Source organism: Triticum urartu, chromosome 5 (assembly GCF_003073215.2).
Source record: "Triticum urartu cultivar G1812 chromosome 5, Tu2.1, whole genome shotgun sequence".
Taxonomy (NCBI): Eukaryota; Viridiplantae; Streptophyta; class Magnoliopsida; order Poales; family Poaceae; genus Triticum; species Triticum urartu.
The window spans coordinates 490618459-490637839 of NC_053026.1; the positions used below are offsets into that span (position 1 = coordinate 490618459).

The 19381-nt window shown below is 45.1% G+C and overlaps 3 protein-coding genes across 4 annotated transcripts; 2 read left to right on the top strand and 1 right to left on the bottom strand.

Moving 5' to 3' along the window:
* Positions 1–5753: 5753 nt before the first annotated feature.
* On the top strand, positions 5754–9514 carry LOC125510061 (GTPase-activating protein gyp1). The gene is made up of 11 exons (XM_048675150.1): positions 5754–6105; positions 6193–6353; positions 6657–6789; positions 6867–7050; positions 7565–7635; positions 7728–7865; positions 7952–8043; positions 8313–8584; positions 8737–8822; positions 8897–8998; positions 9134–9514. The coding sequence occupies exons 2-11, from the start codon at positions 6271–6273 to the stop codon at positions 9293–9295; spliced, it is 1323 nt and encodes a 440-aa protein (XP_048531107.1). The 5' UTR covers positions 5754–6105; positions 6193–6270; the 3' UTR covers positions 9296–9514.
* Positions 9515–10465: 951 nt separating this feature from the next.
* Positions 10466–13207, top strand: LOC125510062 (pentatricopeptide repeat-containing protein At1g05750, chloroplastic-like). The gene is made up of 2 exons (XM_048675151.1): positions 10466–11906; positions 12787–13207. Exon 1 carries the CDS (start codon positions 10520–10522, stop codon positions 11852–11854), a length of 1335 nt encoding a protein of 444 aa, XP_048531108.1. The 5' UTR covers positions 10466–10519; the 3' UTR covers positions 11855–11906; positions 12787–13207.
* Positions 13208–16131: 2924 nt separating this feature from the next.
* On the bottom strand, positions 16132–18617 carry LOC125510063 (RNA polymerase II transcriptional coactivator KIWI-like). Of its 2 annotated transcripts, XM_048675153.1 has the most exons (4): positions 18410–18617; positions 18202–18307; positions 17120–17142; positions 16132–16644 (listed from the first exon to the last, which is right to left on the bottom strand). In XM_048675153.1, the coding sequence occupies exons 1-4, from the start codon at positions 18533–18535 to the stop codon at positions 16585–16587; spliced, it is 315 nt and encodes a 104-aa protein (XP_048531110.1). In that variant the 5' UTR covers positions 18536–18617; the 3' UTR covers positions 16132–16584. The 2 variants fall into 2 exon arrangements, with proteins under 2 accessions (XP_048531110.1, XP_048531109.1); XM_048675152.1 differs by lacking the exon at positions 17120–17142.
* Positions 18618–19381: the final 764 nt, after the last annotated feature.

Below are 19381 nucleotides of genomic sequence, written 5' to 3' on the forward strand. Positions count from 1 at the left end.
GTTAAAGAAAAGCTAAAAATTGTTAGTTGCCTATTCACCCCCCCTCTAGTCAACCATATCGATCCTTTCAGCTGGCTTGCCCATTTTCCTGTTCTTCCTGCTCGGATATTGTTCCCACAGTGTCTTCATTGCTTTCGGCACTGTCCGAAGTGCTATTTTCTCCAGTGCCTATGTTGCTGCGACATGACTTGGGGCACCGGAGCTTAGGCTGTGTCTCAGGAGTTTTAACTGGATCTCCCTTGTCCTTGCCGTGAGGCTTTTTAAGTGTATCGATCATGTACACGTCATGTGAAGGGGTGGCCGTCCCATGCCTGATGACTGGCGGGTCTTGGCCTTGCCCCTTATCGACATCGTCGTCTATACCGTCAATGTCTTCGGAGCCAGAAGCGGGCATGTTACTTAAGTCCTCGACAGTGGCTATGAAGTGGGTGGCGGGTGGGAAGCAAAATTCTCCATTGTCAGCCTCTAGTTCGAACCGAACATAGTTCGTCTGTGAGTCCTTTTCCAAGGACAAGTTCTTTAAAGAGTTTAGCACATCACCCAAAGGTGAGTGCTGGAAGATGTCTGTGGCGCTAAATTCGAAAATCGATAACCGATCCAGCTCGGTGTCCGCAGGCGTACCCGGTCTGGGACTTATAGCCGGAGACGAATCCGGAGTTCCATTGACGAGAATATTGCGGGGTGCCGAGTCCGTGTGTGGCTCCAACGCCGCGGACTCTGTGGCCTCGTATGACATGATCTGCTCCGGTTCTAAGGCCGTTGCAGCGATAGGGACCATCTCCTGGATGTGATCCGATGACAGATTTAAGTCATGTTGATCGGGGCGAGGGGGAGCGATCGCTGCGGTCTGAAATCCATTGAAGATCAAGTCTCCACGGATATCCGCAACATAGTTCAAGCTTCCAAATCTGACCTGGTGGCCAAGGGCGTAGCTATCGATCTGCTCCAGATGGCCAACCGAGTTGGCCCGCAGTACGAAGCCGCCAAACACAAAAATCTGTCTGGGGAGGAAGGTTTCTCCTTGGACAACGTCGCTATAGACGATTGAAGGGGCCATCGAACCCTTCGTCGATGGCACAGTGGAACTCTCAATGAAAGCACCAATGTCGGTGTCAAACCGGCGGATCTCGGGTAGGGGGTCCCGAACTGTGCGTCTAGGATCGATGGTAACAGGAGACAAGGGACATGATGTTTACCCAGGTTCGGGCCCTCTCTATGAAGGTAATACCCTACGTCCTGCTTGATTGATATTGATGAATATGAGTGTTACAAGAGTTGATCTACCGCGAGATCGTGATGGCTAAACCCTAGAAGCCTAGCCTATATGACTATGGTAATGAATCCATCCTTTCGGGACTAACCCCTCCGGTTTATATAGACACCGAGGGGATCTAGGGTTTACATAGAGTCGCTTACATAAGAAGGAATCTTCATAGTCGGTTGCCAAGCTTGCCTTCCACGCCAAGGAGAGTCCAATCCGGACACGGATACAGTCTTCGGCCTTCATGTCTTCACAGCCCATCAGTCCGGCCCATGGATAACAGGCCGGACACCCGAGGACCCCTTAGTCCAGGACTCCCTCAATCGCGTTTTATGATACGGAGCCGCCACCAAGCCCTAATCTCTCTCGAAAGGGCTGATCTAGAGTCCGTTCGGGGCTCCGGAGAGGGGAATCCATCGCCATCGTCATCATCAACCTTCCTCCATCACCAATTTCATGATGCTCACCACCATGCGTGAGTAATTCCATCGTAGGCTTGTTGGACGGTGATGGGTTGGATGAGATTTATCATGTAATCGAGTTAGTTTTGTTAGGGTTTGATCCCTAGTATCCATTATGTTCTGAGATTGATGTTGCTATGACTTTGCTATGCTTAATGCTTGTCACTAGGGCCTGAGTGCCATGATTTCAGATCTGAACCTATTATGTTTTTATGAATATATGTGAGTTCTTGATCCTATTTTGCAAGTCAATAGTCACCTACTATGTGTTATAACCCCGAAGTGACAATAATCGGGACCACTCCCGGTGATGACCGTAGTTTGAGGAGTTCATGTATTCACTAAGTGTTAATGCTTTGGTCCGGTGCTCTATTAAAAGGAGGCCTTAATATCCCTTAGTTTCCAATAGGACCCCGCTGCCACGGGAGGGTAGGACAAAAGATGCCATGCAAGTTCTTTTCCATAAGCACGTATGACTATATTCGGAATACATGCCTACATTACATTGATGAACTGGAGCTAGTTCTATGTCACCCTATGTTATAACTGTTGCATGAGGAATCGCATCCGACATAATTATCCATCACTGATCCATTGCCTATGAGCTTTTCACATATTGATCTTTGCTTAGTTACTTTTCCGTTGCCACTGTCACAATCACTACAAAACCAATACTGTTACTTTTGCCACCGTTACCGTTACTTCCATATTACTTTGCTACTAAATACTTTGCTGCATATATTAAGTCTTTCAGGTGCGGTTGAATTGACAACTCAACTGTTAATACTTGAGAATATTCTTTGGCTCCCCTTGTGTCGAATCAATAAATTTGGGTTGAATACTCTACCCTCGAAAACTGTTGCGATCCCCTATACTTGTGGGTTATCATCTATGTACATGATGGCTTGTTGATCTCCCATTCTGATAACTGCATCAATACCATCCCGGCAAGCAAAGAGCTCACTAATGAACGAATCACTGATGTCCTTATGTTGACTCATACATGCATCAATAAAGGTACAAAGGTGGTCCCTAATGACATGGCCTGAGCCAAACACTTGGTTCCGGATGTCAAGGGCACCGTCAACATTGACTGTAACCCAACCTTCTAGTAGAGGTGGCCAGCAGTGGTGTTGGCGACTCCCTCCTGGATCGTTCTGACACGGAGGGAGATCAAGGGTCGCCATGATCTCATCAACCAGTGCAATAGATCGCATCGGCTGGAAGCCTTCTTCCCCACGAGTGAACTTGTTCTTGGTTAACCAATGCATCACATCATGGTAACAAACACCCCAACATCTTCTTTCTTGACTAGGTCCAAGGCAAGAACATCCCCAACCCCCATCGCATGATGCGGCCGTGGGAGCTTCATGCCACTCTGCTGCAGAAGCGCCTCCTCGAACTGTTTTGTATGGCCACAAAGTGATCATCGCATGATAAAGACTTTCATTTGTGTATCCGTAGAGTGTGCACTTTGAGTTTTTTGCAATATGACAACGCGTGGGTTCAAAACAAGGAAGCATGTTCTTCAGTACCCGCCAACAAAAAAATGTTGACTTTCGACAAAACATTTGAGTTTCCACAATGCTTTCCAAACCCTGCCCCGGGCAGCAACGGAGCAGCTGGTTATAGCTTTATCATCCAACACATTCTCAACTAGTAGCTTGTACGCTGACCGCACAAAGTCCAGGACAGACATACGCTCCTTCTTCGACTTTATGCGACCCATTTTCCATCTTTTTAAAAAAGGATAGAATACCCTCTAAGGTGAACTCGTATTTACAACTATTAAGCTTCCTACAGAGGGAACCCTCTTGTGCATCGAGGCTAGCGTACCACATGGGATGCAGTTATCAGATGACCTTTGTTTTTCTAGGGCATTAGTCCATGCTTGTGTGGTGTGTACCGTTGAGGGGGTAGGGGGCTTCGTACTGTGATCGATGCATGGGCGAACGAGGATACATTGATTTCTCTCTTGATTTTTGGTGGCGCTGTGGGTGTGACCGAGAGGGGGTGCCGGTTGATTTGTGAGGGGAAGGATTCGTTGCGCTGGTGGTTGTCCTCTGCTCTGTGTCACCCTCCTTCATTCAACTTGCTAAGGGAAGGGGTCCATTTGACTGTTGGGTGCACGCTAGTCTTCCTCGGCTCCGTTCGATGACTTAATTTCATCCTTCTGTCTTTTACTTGATGTTGCTTTGGTTGTTGCATTCATTGTGGCACTAGGGATGTGTAAGTGAAGATTGTGGGGCTCTGCTGTTCTAGTGTGTGTTTGGGCGGTCTTATGTGTTATCATCGGTTCGAATGGTGTTGGTTCTTTTCATCCTGAGTGTGAGTCCTTTTTGTCGGATTAGTCTGTCGGGTGGGTTGGGTTGCCTCTTTTTTGGCCAATGCTGGTGATGGTCACTATGTATAGGTGTGTGAGCCAGCACTTGGTTTATTTGTATGGTTTCCCATCTTGCCTTGAAATTCAAGAATATTCTTAGATTTTAGCAGGATGCCACCATCATGAAGGAAAACTCGAAGCTCAGTACATCTAAAAGCCCACATAAGTTAAAGAAAACATTGCATAACGTTCAACAAACACTAACAATATAATCACCTAAAGTAATAATAAAGTGGACCTCAAAATAAATGCGGCATGACTAGACGCGTATTCGCTTATGAGTACATGTTACTTGAAAACAATTTAGTTTCACTCAACAGTTCTGTAGTTCTCAGCAACATCTTACAAATGTCAAACATTACACCATTCCCAAAATATAATAGAAGATACAACACTATCAAACTTTGTCAACAGTGCAACCAATGACGATCAATATTTTTCGTCACGTTTCTTGTTGCTTGTCTCGGTTACATAATTTGGCCATCAACCATATTATATCCTACTCTATATATCTAAGTAAACGACCCCACTTAAATGCACATACAAGCAGAGTCAGAGCTATTGTCACAAATTTGGGCAGTCTAGGCCGAAGGAGAGCAAAATAAAATAAAATTGGCTATGCTAGCTTGGTAGGCCTTTTGGGTAGTGTTTTCTGGTGGGTTGGGCGGGCCACAACCTAGGTTTGTCCCCATGTAGCTCTGCCCTGCATACACGTCACTCACATCATTAAGCATATGCATGTCTTTCACATATTAATATTTAATATTTTTAATTTTTTCAACAACAAATAATTGTGCCTGGATGTCAAAAAGGAATATAACACGCATCCATCTTCTATTTATCTTTAGGTTTATTAATGTTTATATGGTGAAACTGTGGCATCGTATTATTCTCATATGTTTCTTTTTACAATTTCTTCGTTATAAATTTTCGCAGCAACGCATCGTGTATTTATATCTAAATAGTTTATCCACACTACTTTTATTTCTCCCAACATACACACATGCCATCCCATCACACATGTCACCTCATAAAATCATTTCCCCTACTTTTCAGTTGCATGCTCCACCTACTACCCATTTTTTCTTATCCATGCAACTCATCATATAACTAGTCTACGTTTCCATTCCCTGTTTGGCAATCACACATCCGAAGTTAAGTAAAACCATAATGTAAGAACCGTTGGCTATTTGGTTAAGGTACCATAACCTATCAGGAATCATATATTTTAAAGTTGTAATAAAACAGCAAACATGAATCGGAGGAAGTATCATATTTGACGTCTTGTTTGTCTTCTTTAAAAAGAATTTCTTTCCTTAGTGAAAGACTTCGCGGGATTAGCTAGACGCCTATGACGATTTAATCATTGATGTTTCATGTACATATGCGTGGATGACCATGTTGCCTCAGAATTTTAAGAAACAATGTGTTCAATATTTTTGGATGACTTGGTTCCAATTTTTAAGAAACAATACTGTATGTCTTTTTCCCCACAAAAATCCCTTTGTTACCGAGACCTCCGATACGCTACAGTGACACAGCACCACAGGAGAATCTCACCCGTCCATTAGGCCAGGTGTCATCCATCCGGCCGTTGGCGCGGGCGTGCCACCTCACCCGTTGTCGTCTCCCACCTCTCGTCTCCTCGCCCAGCGATCCCCACTCCCACCTCGTTCCTCAGATCCCCATTCCCGTCCAAGAAAAAAAAAACTTATACTGCGCCGCCTCCTCCCCGGCCGCTTCCCCGCGCTGCCGCCGCGCTATCCGCGGGACCTCCTCTACCCGTCTCCCCGCCCGGTGCTGCTCACTGATTTCGGCGATCCGCATTGCGGGTAGGGTTGGGTTGGAGTGGCCGGCCGATCCGCGGCCCCGAAGCTCCGTCGCACGGTTCTTGGGGCTCGCGCCCGCGAGCGCTGGACCGCGCCGGCGACCTGCTGCCCGGACTTCCTGCCGCGCTGCCGCAGCGGGCACGCGGCGATCGCCACTGGTTGCGCTTCGAGGTACGTGGCCCTAAGCTGCTTGGCACGTGGTTGCTCCGGCGCATATAGATGTGGATACTTCGGGGAATGAGCAGCGAGTGCATGCAGGGCCGAATCGGGGGCTAGGCAACAAGATCCGGCGAAGAGCAACCCCTGATCGGTTGCTCTCCACCGCCACTCCCGGCAATGAGTAGCGGCGGTGGCGGCGGCGGAGGAAGCCCCAACAACTCGGAATGGCGCTTCAACCAGACACTCCGCAACGTGCAAGGGTCAGTCCCTGAATGAGTGCAGTCAATAGTACACCCCTCACAAAGAAGGAGTATCATGATTTAACAGTTAGGAATATAGAGTTTGATATATGAAATAGGAATACATCAGTATTTCAGCCTTTTGGAGTACATTTTTAGTTTAAACATCGACGGCTTCTGTCCACTTACATAGTGTTCCTGTCTAAATTTTACTCCATGATCATAATTAGATATACCACTTACTGTCTGCTAGTATTGCAAAGTCTGTCTGCTTGTAACCTTATAGCAAGAGCTTGTTGCTATTTTTACCCAATTCTTTGTCAGAATGCTCAAAGGACGAAGCTTTCCTGGGAAGGTTATGCTAACCCGAAGATCCGAGCCAATTTCACCTCCTGAATACTCCCCACGCTCTGAGAATGATCGCTATGAATATGAACAAAATGAAGGCTCACAGGAGGTAATGTGTCATTTCTCGGCATTGCTTTGTGACATATGATAGTCCAGATTGTAATTGGTGATATTCTACTTGTTCAGGTAGAAGGGCAAGCATCTGGAAATACGACTGACAACATCAGTTCTAAGAAACCAATTTCACCATCGACAAGTAGCGTCAATTCATTACCAGATGCCCAGGGTTTAGTTTCCGGGGCTAGAGCAACAGATTCCGCAAGGATTACCAAATTCACAAATGAACTCTCTAGGCCAGCTGTTATATTAGGTGTGCACAATTTCTATATAGGATTGATTCAAGAGTTGTTAAGTGTGCAGAATTTGAATTTTGAAATCAACATTGAATTTATTTGCTGGTTTGGAAATTTATTATTTATATGTAGCTTCTATTTGGTCATTTTGATTGCAACCCAAATGAAAAAAAATGCAAATTTTACCAGAGTGACAATCTAAATATGGTGAGTTGTTTCCACTGACAGATATTTTTTCTCACTTTAGGTGATTTTCTCAGTTTTAAAGTTTTAACCATGCAAAATTGTTTGTAATACTGAATTACTGAGACGGTAGTAAATCTGAATTTTATATTTACTGAACTTGTGGCATTATAAATTAGTTTATTAATTCTTTACTGGTTAATGGGCACCATATTTTTCTAGTTTCAGGTTTAATTCTGATTGGATTTTACGGTAGTTGTGTACTTATACAATATTGTTTTTCTGTTTAATTTTCATAGCTTGTCCACAGAATTCAGTTGTCACTCACTGTTCTACTTGATTATGTAGATAAATTGCGTGAATTATCTTGGAGTGGCGTGCCACCTTATATGCGACCTAACATATGGAGGCTTCTTTTGGTGAGTAGACATATAACATGTTTATTGTGAGATAATGTGACCTCTTTCTAGTGTGGTGTTTCAGTATTGAATTTAATAACAGTTGGCTACAGGGATATGCACCACCCAATGCGGATAGAAGAGAAGGTGTTTTAACGAGGAAAAGACTTGAGTATGTTGAGTGTGTTTCTCAATACTATGATATTCCGGATACTGAACGCTCTGATGAAGAGATTACAATGCTTCGCCAGGTAACATTTCAGGCCTGAATTCGCATCACCAGGTCTGCCCATTTTTCATAGAATACATCAATCTTTACTCACACACTGTCTTGTAGATTGCTGTTGATTGCCCAAGAACTGTCCCGGATGTTACATTTTTCCAGGATCCTCAGATTCAGAAATCCTTGGAGCGCATTTTATATACCTGGTGAGGCACTGCACTTGTCTGATTCATCTTGATTCTTCAATAAAACTGTCCTATATATATATTTTTGAACATGCATTCTGATTGGTTCTGCTAAAAGCACTAGCCTTTTTTTACCTCATAGTTAGGCATTGCACTGCTTGATGAATTCTGGTGGAAAATGATCAGATGGGTGGAGTTTTTCATGAAACTTGACCTCTGATGCTGCCAGAATAATGATTCTTCTTTGCTTTTCTCCACTATTTCCTAACACAACAATGTCTCATTTTCAGGGCCATCAGGCACCCTGCAAGTGGCTACGTCCAAGGAATAAACGACCTTGTTACACCATTCTTGATTGTGTTCTTATCAGAGCACTTAGAAGGCAATATGGACACTTGGTCCATGGAGAACCTTTCTTTGCAGGACGTTTCTAATATAGAAGCAGACTGCTATTGGTGTCTCTCGAAGTTTCTGGATGGCATGCAGGACCATTACACCTTTGCACAACCTGGAATACAACGCCTTGTATTCAGGTTGAAAGAGTTGGTTCACCGAATAGATGGTAACGTTCTATCGATTGACATATATGACTTCCCTTCCTATTATAACAATTAAGTATAGAAGGTAGTTTGACTTCCCTTCCTGGTAATAGATATCAGTTTGGCTGATACTCAAAATACTGACATTGTCCTGTGACATCTTCCATGTATACAGAACCTTTATCGAAGCACATAGAGGAACAAGGGTTGGAGTTCCTTCAGTTTGCCTTCCGTTGGTTCAATTGTCTTCTGATACGTGAGGTTAGTCTAGTCAAGGGGCGTTGCTTCCATGTGATGTTTACATTGATGTCCCTTAATACCTCATACTGCTGCAGGTTCCATTTCATCTCGTGACACGCTTGTGGGATACGTATCTTGCTGAAGGAGATTATCTACCAGATTTTCTCGTGTACATATCAGCTAGCTTTTTGTTAACAGTAAGTGAAAGTACTCCTTGCCCTGTACTGATTGTCTAGTATGTACCCTGTTTTCATTGTGTGCAATCCAGCTTACGGATTTCCACTAAAGATTTGGATTCAGAGTGATGTTCCCTTTGTCTCTTTCTTCCCCAGTGGTCGGAGAAGCTGCAGAAGCTGGATTTCCAGGAGATGGTCATGTTCCTCCAGCACCTCCCGACCAGGAACTGGGCGCACCACGAGCTCGAGATGGTCCTCTCCAGGGCGTACATGTGGCACACCATGTTCAAGAGCTCGCCCAGCCATCTTGCCAACTAGGAGGACTAAGCGGCTGTTGATCATGCCTGGGAGCAGGCGGCGGAGCAGTCCAGCTTCCGTTGTAATGTAGACTCACATATACCCTTCCCGGAGGAACAATGGGGGAGTTTCATGTTTATTTTGAGTGCTGTATTATGAATATCTGCTCCGATTTGTATATCTCGCTGTGAAACTACCGTCTCGATGATAATGAATATATCTCATTGGTTTTTGATGCAATTACCGTATTCTTTTCAAATCTGATGGCCATTTTGGCATTTTGTTTGAGTTATTTAGAGTTCATAGCCCAAACTTTCTGAAACTGTTACTTTGTCTGAACATGCAAACGCAGGCCTAGTGTCACACCGTGCGCAATGTGTTATAGACATTACAGAATGTCCATCCGCAACAAAGATATCAAGATTTCTATGACAGTGTTTGGCCGCCATTATAATCCCTTTGCTGGACTCGAGCACTCGAGAGGTCATTAGTTGCGTGCATTTCACTGATATTTGTTGATGAGAAGAAATAGTTGGGATTCTACAAAACACACACGCACACACACCAAATCTGCAAAAAGTTTTGTCCCGGTTCGAGAGGTTGAGCAAGCCAACCAATTCGATGTTTTGGTGCAACTGTGAAAGGGGTCGCAGGACTTAGACATCGGATTTAGAGGGTGTTTGTTTCCAGGGACTTATTGGTCTAGGGACTTAAATAAATCCCTATAAGTCCCATCTAAACCAAACAAGAGAAACTTATAGGGACTTAAAGTGGGCATTTGGGATTTATGAAATAAGACTCTCAAGGAGGGACTTAATATAGTCTTATAGAGACTTATAAGTCCCAGGAACCAAACGGGTAGGGATTTTTTAGGGACTTGGGACTTATAAGTTGGGACTAAAAAAAGTCCTAAGACTTATGAATCAAACAGGGACTTAATAGGTAGTACAAATCAAGTTTTTAAATTTCAAAAACAGAGAAAATATCCAGACCTCATAGAAGTATGCAAACTTTCGGAAATTATTTCAGATTTTGATGTATCAAAATTCATTTACTTTTAATGATTTTGATTAAATTTAAATATGCTTGAATCTGTCTCGAAGTTTTGGGATTACAAATATTTTGAATTTCTGTTAACCACCGAAAATTCGAAACTTTCATTGAAATTTCGAACCCTCGAACCCTAGCCCACCACCTCATGCATGGGGCCACCATGTTGTGACCTCAGTGACGCCCCCAGACCAAATGGCGTGGTGGCCGCTCGCTGCCGCGCCCCGCCGCCTCCGCAGACTCGCTGCCGTCGCCTTCTTCTCCGCAGCGCCCTCCCACGGCTGCCCGCTCCACGCCGAGCTCGCGCGCCGCGGCGCCCCCGCGGCCGCCTCGCTCGCCCTCTATTCCCGCATCCGCGCCGCCACGCCGCCCACCCCCTACACCTTCTCCCTCCTCCTCGCCGCCCTCGCCTCGTCCGCCTCCGGCGGTTGCACCCGCCTGGCCGCGCCCGTCGCCCACGCGCACGCGCTCAAGTGCGGCGCGCTCGCGCACCCCGTCGTCACCAACTCCCTCCTCAAGCTCTACTGCGCCCTCGGCCTCCTGCCCCACGCGCGCAGGGTGTTCGACGACTCGGGCGCCGCTCTGGACGCCGCCTCCTGGAACACCATGGTGTCCGGCTACGGCAAGAGCGGCGACCTGGCAGCGGCGCGGGAGGTGTTCGGCAGAATGCCCGGGCGGAACCTGGTGTCCTGGAGCGCCATGGTCGACGTGCTTGTGCGTGCAGCGGAGTTTGACGAGGCGCTGCGGGTGTTTGATCGGATGATGGGGGAGGGTTTCAAGCCGGATGTGGTGGTGCTGGTGAGCGTGCTCAAGGCATGCGCTCATCTTGGTGCCGTCGAGAGGGGTCGGTGGGTCCATCGGTATATGCAAACAGAGGGGTTTGCAGGGACGCAGAGGAATGTCATGGCCGAGACCGCCCTGGTGGACATGTACTGCAAGTGCGGGTGCATGGAGGAGGCGTGGCGTGCTTTTGACTCTGTTCGCTGCCGTGACGTCGTGCTGTGGAATTCGATGATCGGGGGGCTTGCGATGAATGGCCATGGCAAGCGTGCTCTTGAATTGTTCCAAAGGATGCACGAAAAAGGTTTTGTGCCAAATCAGTCAACCTTTGTTGCCGCTTTGTGCGCGTGCACCCACACAGGTCGTCTGGACGAAGGGAGGAAAATTTTCCAGTCGATGCGGCAGCACGGGATCGAGCCACAGAGAGAGCACTATGGGTGCCTAGCTGATCTCCTTGGGCGTGCAGGACGCGTTGAGGAGGCTGAGGCTGTCTTGTTGGATATGCCAATGGAGCCACATGCGTCGCAATGGGGTGCGCTGATGTCGTCATGCCGGATGCATAATGATATTACTGTCGGCGAACGGGTTGGGAAGCGGCTCATTGAGCTAGAGCCACAACATGGTGGTCGTTATGCTGTTCTCTTCAACTTGTATGCAGTCAATGGTCGATGGGAAGATGCAAGAGCCATTCGGCAGATGATGGTGGACAAGGGAGCGAAGAAAGAGCTGGGTTTCAGCTTCATGGAGTGAAATGGTTGCTCCATGAGTTACACCCCGGACAAGCCAGATCTATGCACTCTTGGTAAGATACTAATGTCTCGTACTGGTGTACTCCATCTGTCCGGTGAAGAGTGTACATCTAGAGATTTTAGGACAAATTATGGAGTGAAGTAAAAAATGCATTGGAAAGATGCAAGCCACCGTCTCTCTTCTTCTTCTTCTTCTTCTAAGCCTTTTGTCCCAAACAAGTTGGGGTAGGCTAGATATGAAACCCTTTCACGAGGACTTCCCAGGAGGTCACCCATCCTAGTACTACTCTCGCCCAAATGAGTTTCATACCCAAAGGACTGGCTAGTTTTTACGTTGGCTCGCCAAGCCTATCACAACCCTTATATATGAAACCTTTTCACGAGGACTTCCCAGTAGGTCACCCATCCTAGTACTACTCTCGCTCAAATGGGTTTCATACCCATGGGGTTGGCTAGTTTTTACGTTGGCTCGCCAAGCCTATCACAACCCTCCTCCTTTACCCGGGCTTGGGACTGGCTATGCTTAAAAGACATAGCCGGAGTTGCAAGCCACCATCTCTCTCCTCTTTAATTACCCAACCCCCAATGAGCTAAGTGCATGTAGAAATTAAGAAGACCATGTGTAGATTGTTATTGGTCTTGATTACCGTGTGATGAGAGAGAAGTATTTTTTCTACTTTAAAGTGCATTGGAAAGATAGAAATACACTCTTTTGTGGACAAATTTTGAAGCCAAATGTACACTCTTCACCGGACGGAAGGATCTGCCTTGATGTCGACAATAGTACCTTCTCTGTCACTTGTGAGGCTATCTATGGCAGCTTCATGTCCTCCTGTGGAAAGAACACAAGCTAGTCATGGCCTCATGGGAACCCCATCACGTCTTTTCTGCACCTGTTAACGTTTATTTTTCTGCTCCGGTTACCACCTGCAGTGACTGCTGGCGCTGTTCAGGTGCAACTTATTCTTGCCTGGAGAAGAGAGTGGCATATGCACCTCAATAATGCTTGTCAGAGAAGCTACAGAAGCTGATTTTCAAGAGATGGTCATGTTCCTCCAGCACCTCCCGACCAGGAACTGGGCACGCGCCACGAGCTCCGAGACGGTCCTCTCCAGGGCATACATGTGGCATGCGATGTTCAAGAGCTCGCTTGGCTATCTCGCCAGCTAGGAGGACTATGCGGCTGTTGATCATGCCTGGGAGCAGTCCAGATTACGTTGTACTCTAGACTCACACATTCCCTTCAGGGAGGGATCTTGAGGGAATTTTATGTTTGTTTGGAGTGCTGTATTATTAACATCTGCTCCGATTTGTATATCTTGCTGTGATAATGAATAGATATGGCATTGGCTCTCGATTTCTTCATATTGCTCACAAGTTAGGAGGCATGTTCCTGGTCGAGTTTGTGACAGCTGACAGTATAAATTAACTTGCTTGATGGCAGCGCCTTAATTTCTATCTGCTTTTACTTTCCATGAACATGTATGTACTCTACTGGGCCAAGGATGTACTCCGTATGAAACTGTCAAGCTGAACTCTGAACCAACATGCAGCCCAGTCTCGCACCATCCGCTAATGTGGAACAGAGCGTCTTCATCCACGGCAAGAAGTCTTCAGTGACTGTGTTCTTGTCTATTACACTGTTCAGGTGATGTAGGTAGGGCCGGTAGGGGAAGTAAGGAATAGTTTTTTTTAGGGAAGGAAGTAAGAAATAGGTGTTTTCTTGCTTTTCATAATAGAAAAAGATCAACTAAACTAAATCAGAGATTGTCATAGAGATTTACAGGACTGGTATTTATTCTTGGCGATGAAATGGATGGAATTTCTTGAAACATCATCAACTATAATCGAATTTGGAAAAAGGTTTTCTAGCTGCTGCAATAAATCAAGAAGAAAGCGGGCGCAAAAGAGATGCTCAATGAGAGAGATTCTAGACCGGTCATGGTCTAAAAAAAATGATCACTCCTAAAAGGGAGTTAACTGCTTCAAAGCATACATGAAACTTATCTCATAGAGTGACCTAGCCCCCAATAGCGAAGGATAGCTATTGACTTATTGGGAAATAAGCCTCCAATACATACTTATCTTAAAAAAACTACTTCATTTTAGGTTTTCATGGCCGATTCAATAACATAGTTCGCACACCTCTTTTCAATTCTCTGGAGATAGTTGTCATTTATCTCTTCTTCCATATCCCTCCTATTTAGTAGAAAGGTTCCTGCTCCAGTTGGGAAAGCAATTTTTTGTTCAAATAGTATGTCTCGGGAGCGGATCATCTTAAGAATCAACCCATGGATTTCATATGAATGCTCATCGTTTCTAAGCCATAGGTTGTTCTTCTCTTATCGAACTGTTTGCTCGACCCAATCCGCCCGCCATTCATTCATTGTTCTGTTGTGGATTCGAACCACTAGCACAAATTTGATTTTGAGATCATTGTAATTCCTACATTATTGTCTTTCTCGAATTGTTTATTTCTCGCTTGGCCTTCCTCTAAGGTTTCCCATCCAAGGAGGGCAGAATGGTTAATGTGCGAAATGGCTTCCATAATATGGCTAAATGGTGTGAGTTGCTTCCTGCATTCCTCCTGTTTGCTTTCAGGATTCATTCCTAAGCTTACCTCAAGATCTAGGAAATGCTTATCGTAGCTTTTTCTAGGTTAGCTTTTCCACTATGCTTATGTGCTAAGGTTATATTTTTCTTGGTTTCCTCTATGGAGTGACGTGGTACCTTTTATGACTGTCTTTGTTGCCCCTTTTCTTTTCCTTTCTCAAAGGCATGTCTGCATGGTGCTGATCCACATTACCACTTCCTAATTATGAGAGTGGCAACTCCGGATGGATGAAAGATACCAATGATTGTGGCAACTCCGGATGGATGAAAGATACCAATGATTGTGGCAACTCCAGATGGATGAAAGATACCGATCATTGTTAGAACCTCTGCTCTAGGTTTCACGGTAGCTTCCCCTTCACTCGAAGCACACATCTAGTGCACTTATCACTGTCCAACCACAAGGAATTAACCGCCTTCTCAAACTTTCACTTCTGATTTGGATTGATTGAACGAGAAGAGAAATGAGGGAAAAAGAGGAGAAAGAGGTAGGCTTTGGGCTAACAGTAGTAAGATAACAGAATGGTGATTCGCAAGAGACTGGACTAGATAAGGTTAAGAGTTGTATGTCTTTTACTGCTCTGTCCCTGTTTTTTAGGAGCTAAACCAAGCTTTTATTGCTCAAAATCCGCATGGTGTGGAATACAAATCGTATCATGGGGTTGCCCCCTTTGTCCCCTCTCTCGGCTGGATTTTGGTCCAGACATTTCGCCCTGACCAAGAGAATGTGTAAACTTGGCTAATCTATCCGCATCCATGTTAGATGCTCTACCTTCAAAAGAGAAAATACAATTAAAAGATGTAGCTCTTCGGTTAATCTCCGAGATAATCGCTCCATACCCTCCCGGGCATGCTTGGCAATGTCATTGACCACTTGCTTTGAGTTAGAGGTGGTGATGAAGTTGTTCAGAAGCAAGTCATCGGCGAGTGCTAAACATTCCCGACACGCTATGGCCTCGAGTGTCACGACATCCACTATTCCTGCAATAACCAAGGCCGAGCTTCCAATGAAGTTGCTGTCCTCGTCGCGACATACAGCCGCCACCGCTCCCCGGACATGATTTCTCAATATCCTAGCGTCCACATGGATCTTGGAGAAACTCTAGGGAGGCGCCTTAGGTTTTGTGGGTACGTTCGCTGGTGTACGTCGCTGCTGGACAATCTTCTTTGGCAAAAGTTCCAGATCAGCCATGAAACGTGCAATGAATTGGTGAGTAGCTGATGGGCTTTGGAAAATCTGTTCATGAATTGCCTTTCTTCTCGCCCACCACAACGTCCAAAGAGTGACCACCATCCAAACGAAGGCAGCATGTGATAGTGTTTCCGTGTTTCGATCATAGCAAATAACCATTGCTTGGCACTTGGTTCTGTGGTCTCACCTAAGTGTTCAGCTAAATCACTGCTTTGTCCCTTATGTAAAGGGATGCCCTTAGAGGTGGGCTCCCTTTATTCAATAGGCTTGTTACTGCATGTCTCAACGGGTATTTCATGTCCTAACCGTACTAATACACATGCTGTCTGACCTAACAGAAGATCATGTGCCCACCTTTCGCCTACTTATGATTAATAATTCTCCATCCACATCAAAGTTCCACCAGGGTAAAATTATCTTCTCCAACCCCACGAAACAGTACAAGAAAAGGAAAAGGGGAACTAATACACATGTTGATAGCATGACAAGATGATTTTAACACAGTGGAACACAGGGATTTGGAATGGGTTATGCCAGGGATATATCCTGACCAGGTTTAACCGATGCACAAGGTGGACCAGGATCAAACCCCAGCCAGGGCGAAACCATAAGATTCAACTGGGATTTGGACCCGATTCCTACCAGGTAGGGGCTAACGGAATGATACCCTACTACATCTACAACCACGATGCACAAATCTGACCCCTCAAACGTCCACCGACGCACCCGGTCAGTGTCCGGGTGTATCCCCTAAAACCATTCTACCATTAGCATTAGGTCACCTTCACGACAACAATAGTTACAGTCCACCATAAGTGCAACATTCCAGGTAAGGTGTGACTAAAAACAGCACTAGACTACCAGCATACTTAAGCAGCAAATGAGCGAAACTTTGCCCAGCAATATCTCCTTAGCCGCTTTTCCGATCAAGTGTTCTCCTTGATGGCCTCGTCTATAGCTTCGATGTTGTCCCTCAGTATCTTCCACTGCACATGTAAAAAACTAGTGAGCTGTTATAGGAAGGAAGTGATGGTTTGTTGCTGCAAACCCAAGTAAAAGATCACACAATAGTTGGTTGCTACCAGAGTACCACCTATACAGCAAGTCGATCACAGCCAACAAAGACAATCATGGCATGTACGTATGTGGCAATAGGCCCGAACTTGACGTTACGTGCACACAAATTTAACATATTAAGGTACTTGTGATCATGTTCCTGTAACAGACAGCATGAGAGATGGGCACTGAAACTAAAATTATTCGGCTTTAAGGTAGGAGTATCCTCTGACGTGTCTTCATGCTAAAAAAAAGGATGTCAAAGCTTGCCAAGAAATTTTCACGCCGCCTACTAGATATTCTAATGTATCATTCACATTTCAGACAGATCATGATCTATCTTCTCAGGGTAACAGATTTGCTTTATGCGTATAGGATACAAATAGATCTTGAAATGCATCTTACCTGATCCATTGAAAGTGATATACCTGAAAAAAGGAAAATGAAATAATAAGCCGAAAAGCTATAGCATCATCTTGAACAATTATAACAGATAGTACATTCTTTTAAACTGAAAACATTACAGATAGTACTTGAGCTTGAGGGAAATAAGCAAAAAAAAAAAATGCCAGCATGTGTACGTCCAGATTCCAATAGAATGCACCCACACTTAAGATAATCATTTCTGGCAACTGGTATTCAATGATACTGAATGAGTAGAACATAGAACGGTATTCTGGGTTTAAAAATGAAGTCAGTTGCATAGGTACACATTCAGACGTTTATTATACTCTCAAAAAATCTAAGAACTTAACTCATTTATATCTATCAACTAGGGTAATGAAATATCTGTGATCAGAAGTATGAACCCCTGCTTCATCATTTGACCAAATATTGCATTTTCAACTGATCCAAGAAGTGCATAGACAAAAGGTAGTCAAGGATTAACGTCAAGATGTAAGACGCGGATTAAATGGGGGTAGTCTCTACCTACAGCTACAATAAGTATTTTGCAGAATGTCATGTTCATCACCTGCTTGAGCTTACAACATAGTGTGCAAAACACAAGGATGCTCATTTTTGTATGCCTGTTTCAAGATATGGACATCCATCCATTATAATGTTAGTGGGTGGGGAAGTCATATCAAGGCTGAAGACCCTTCATTGGTGTAACCAAACTAATTGCTAAAGGGAAGAATTTGTTATTGCACTTCCTCCTGGCTCATTCATAAAGCATTCACTTAATAGAGTGCTTTACACTTAACAGAGTGCCATTACCAAGCACGGACAATACAAAAAGCAATTACGGGCCACATGTATGTAGTTGACCACTAGATGCATCAGGTGTCCCCAAGATTTAACATATGCCCACCTTCCACGTAGGCAAAAGAAATGCAATGTGCTGACATTCAGATAATAACATATTTCAGATCCACATGGATTACAGCAGGGTAATAATACAATACGCAAGTGCACAGGCAAACATTCAGGTTTCGAACTCGAACATGCGTACTGTACTACGGAACAAGAAAGAAATGCCAGGATACCTTTGCGGGTCGGGAGGCTCTTGCCGTCCTTTTCGTAGAACTCGCGCATGTCGACCATCACCTTGCCGTTCCAGCTCCTCACAGCCACCCTCTTGTTCTTCGATATCTGAAGGGAAGAATGAAAAAAAATAAATCCACGGGTCTAGGGTTTTAGGGATCTGCCTTTTGAGAGCGAGCGGTAGGTTGGTCGGGAGTACGGAAACAACACCTGCGCGACGACGATGCCGTCGTCGGTTTCCTCGGCGGGGCCGTCCTTCCCGGCCGCCTGGCGCTTGGCCGGCGGCTGGCCGCCGCCGCCGCCGCCGCCGAAGCGCTTGTTCCCCTTGAGCCCCATCTCCCTGGATCTCTCCGCCAAGTCTGGCTTCCTCAAATCCTCAATTGCTCAGCCCGACTCCCCGGCCGAGTTGGAAAACCGTTCGGGAGCATTCGATTGCTACCGCTCGCCTGGGCTGGCGGCCCATCAGGTTCGAATGTGGCCCATTATGTTCTTTCTTTTTCCAACAAACAAAGAATAAAAAAAAACAAAAAACAAAGAACGTGTCGATATCGTGGCAAAGTCTAAATTGAGAGGAGCGGCATGTGCAGTGTGCCGAGATGATGATATTTGGGCAGCTCTTCTCTGGTTGTCCGGGGAATCATCGATGTAGTCACACTCGAGGCGTTGGCATGCAGAGAAGATTTAGCTCTCGCAGAAGACTTGATGATTCAAAATGTTATAATTGCCTCCGATTCTAAGCAGGTGGTGAACAACATTGAAAGAGGGAATAGTAGCACTTATAATTGTACCATTACTGAGATTAAGCGGTGAGCTGGTTTAATTAATTGTAAGTTTATTTTTAAAGGTCAGGCATCAAACACTGATGCAGATAGGTTAGCTAAGTTTTTAAACACTCATCATCAGAGGCGACATATTTGGTTCATCCATCCCCATGATCCTTTTTGTATACCACTTCGTGTCGACTATAATCAATAAAGCTTAGTTATACCCCTAAAAAAACAAAGAACGACTTCTTCTAAAAAAACAACGGCGGGTTGACCCGATCTGAATTGTAGAGACCACTGTGACTAGGGTCAATTTACCGTTTACCCCACCTTTACTCTCTCTAGGACAAAATGCCCATCTTATATTGCAAAAAATTATTTGCGGGAAACTTTCGATGTATTCATCTCCAATCATGGT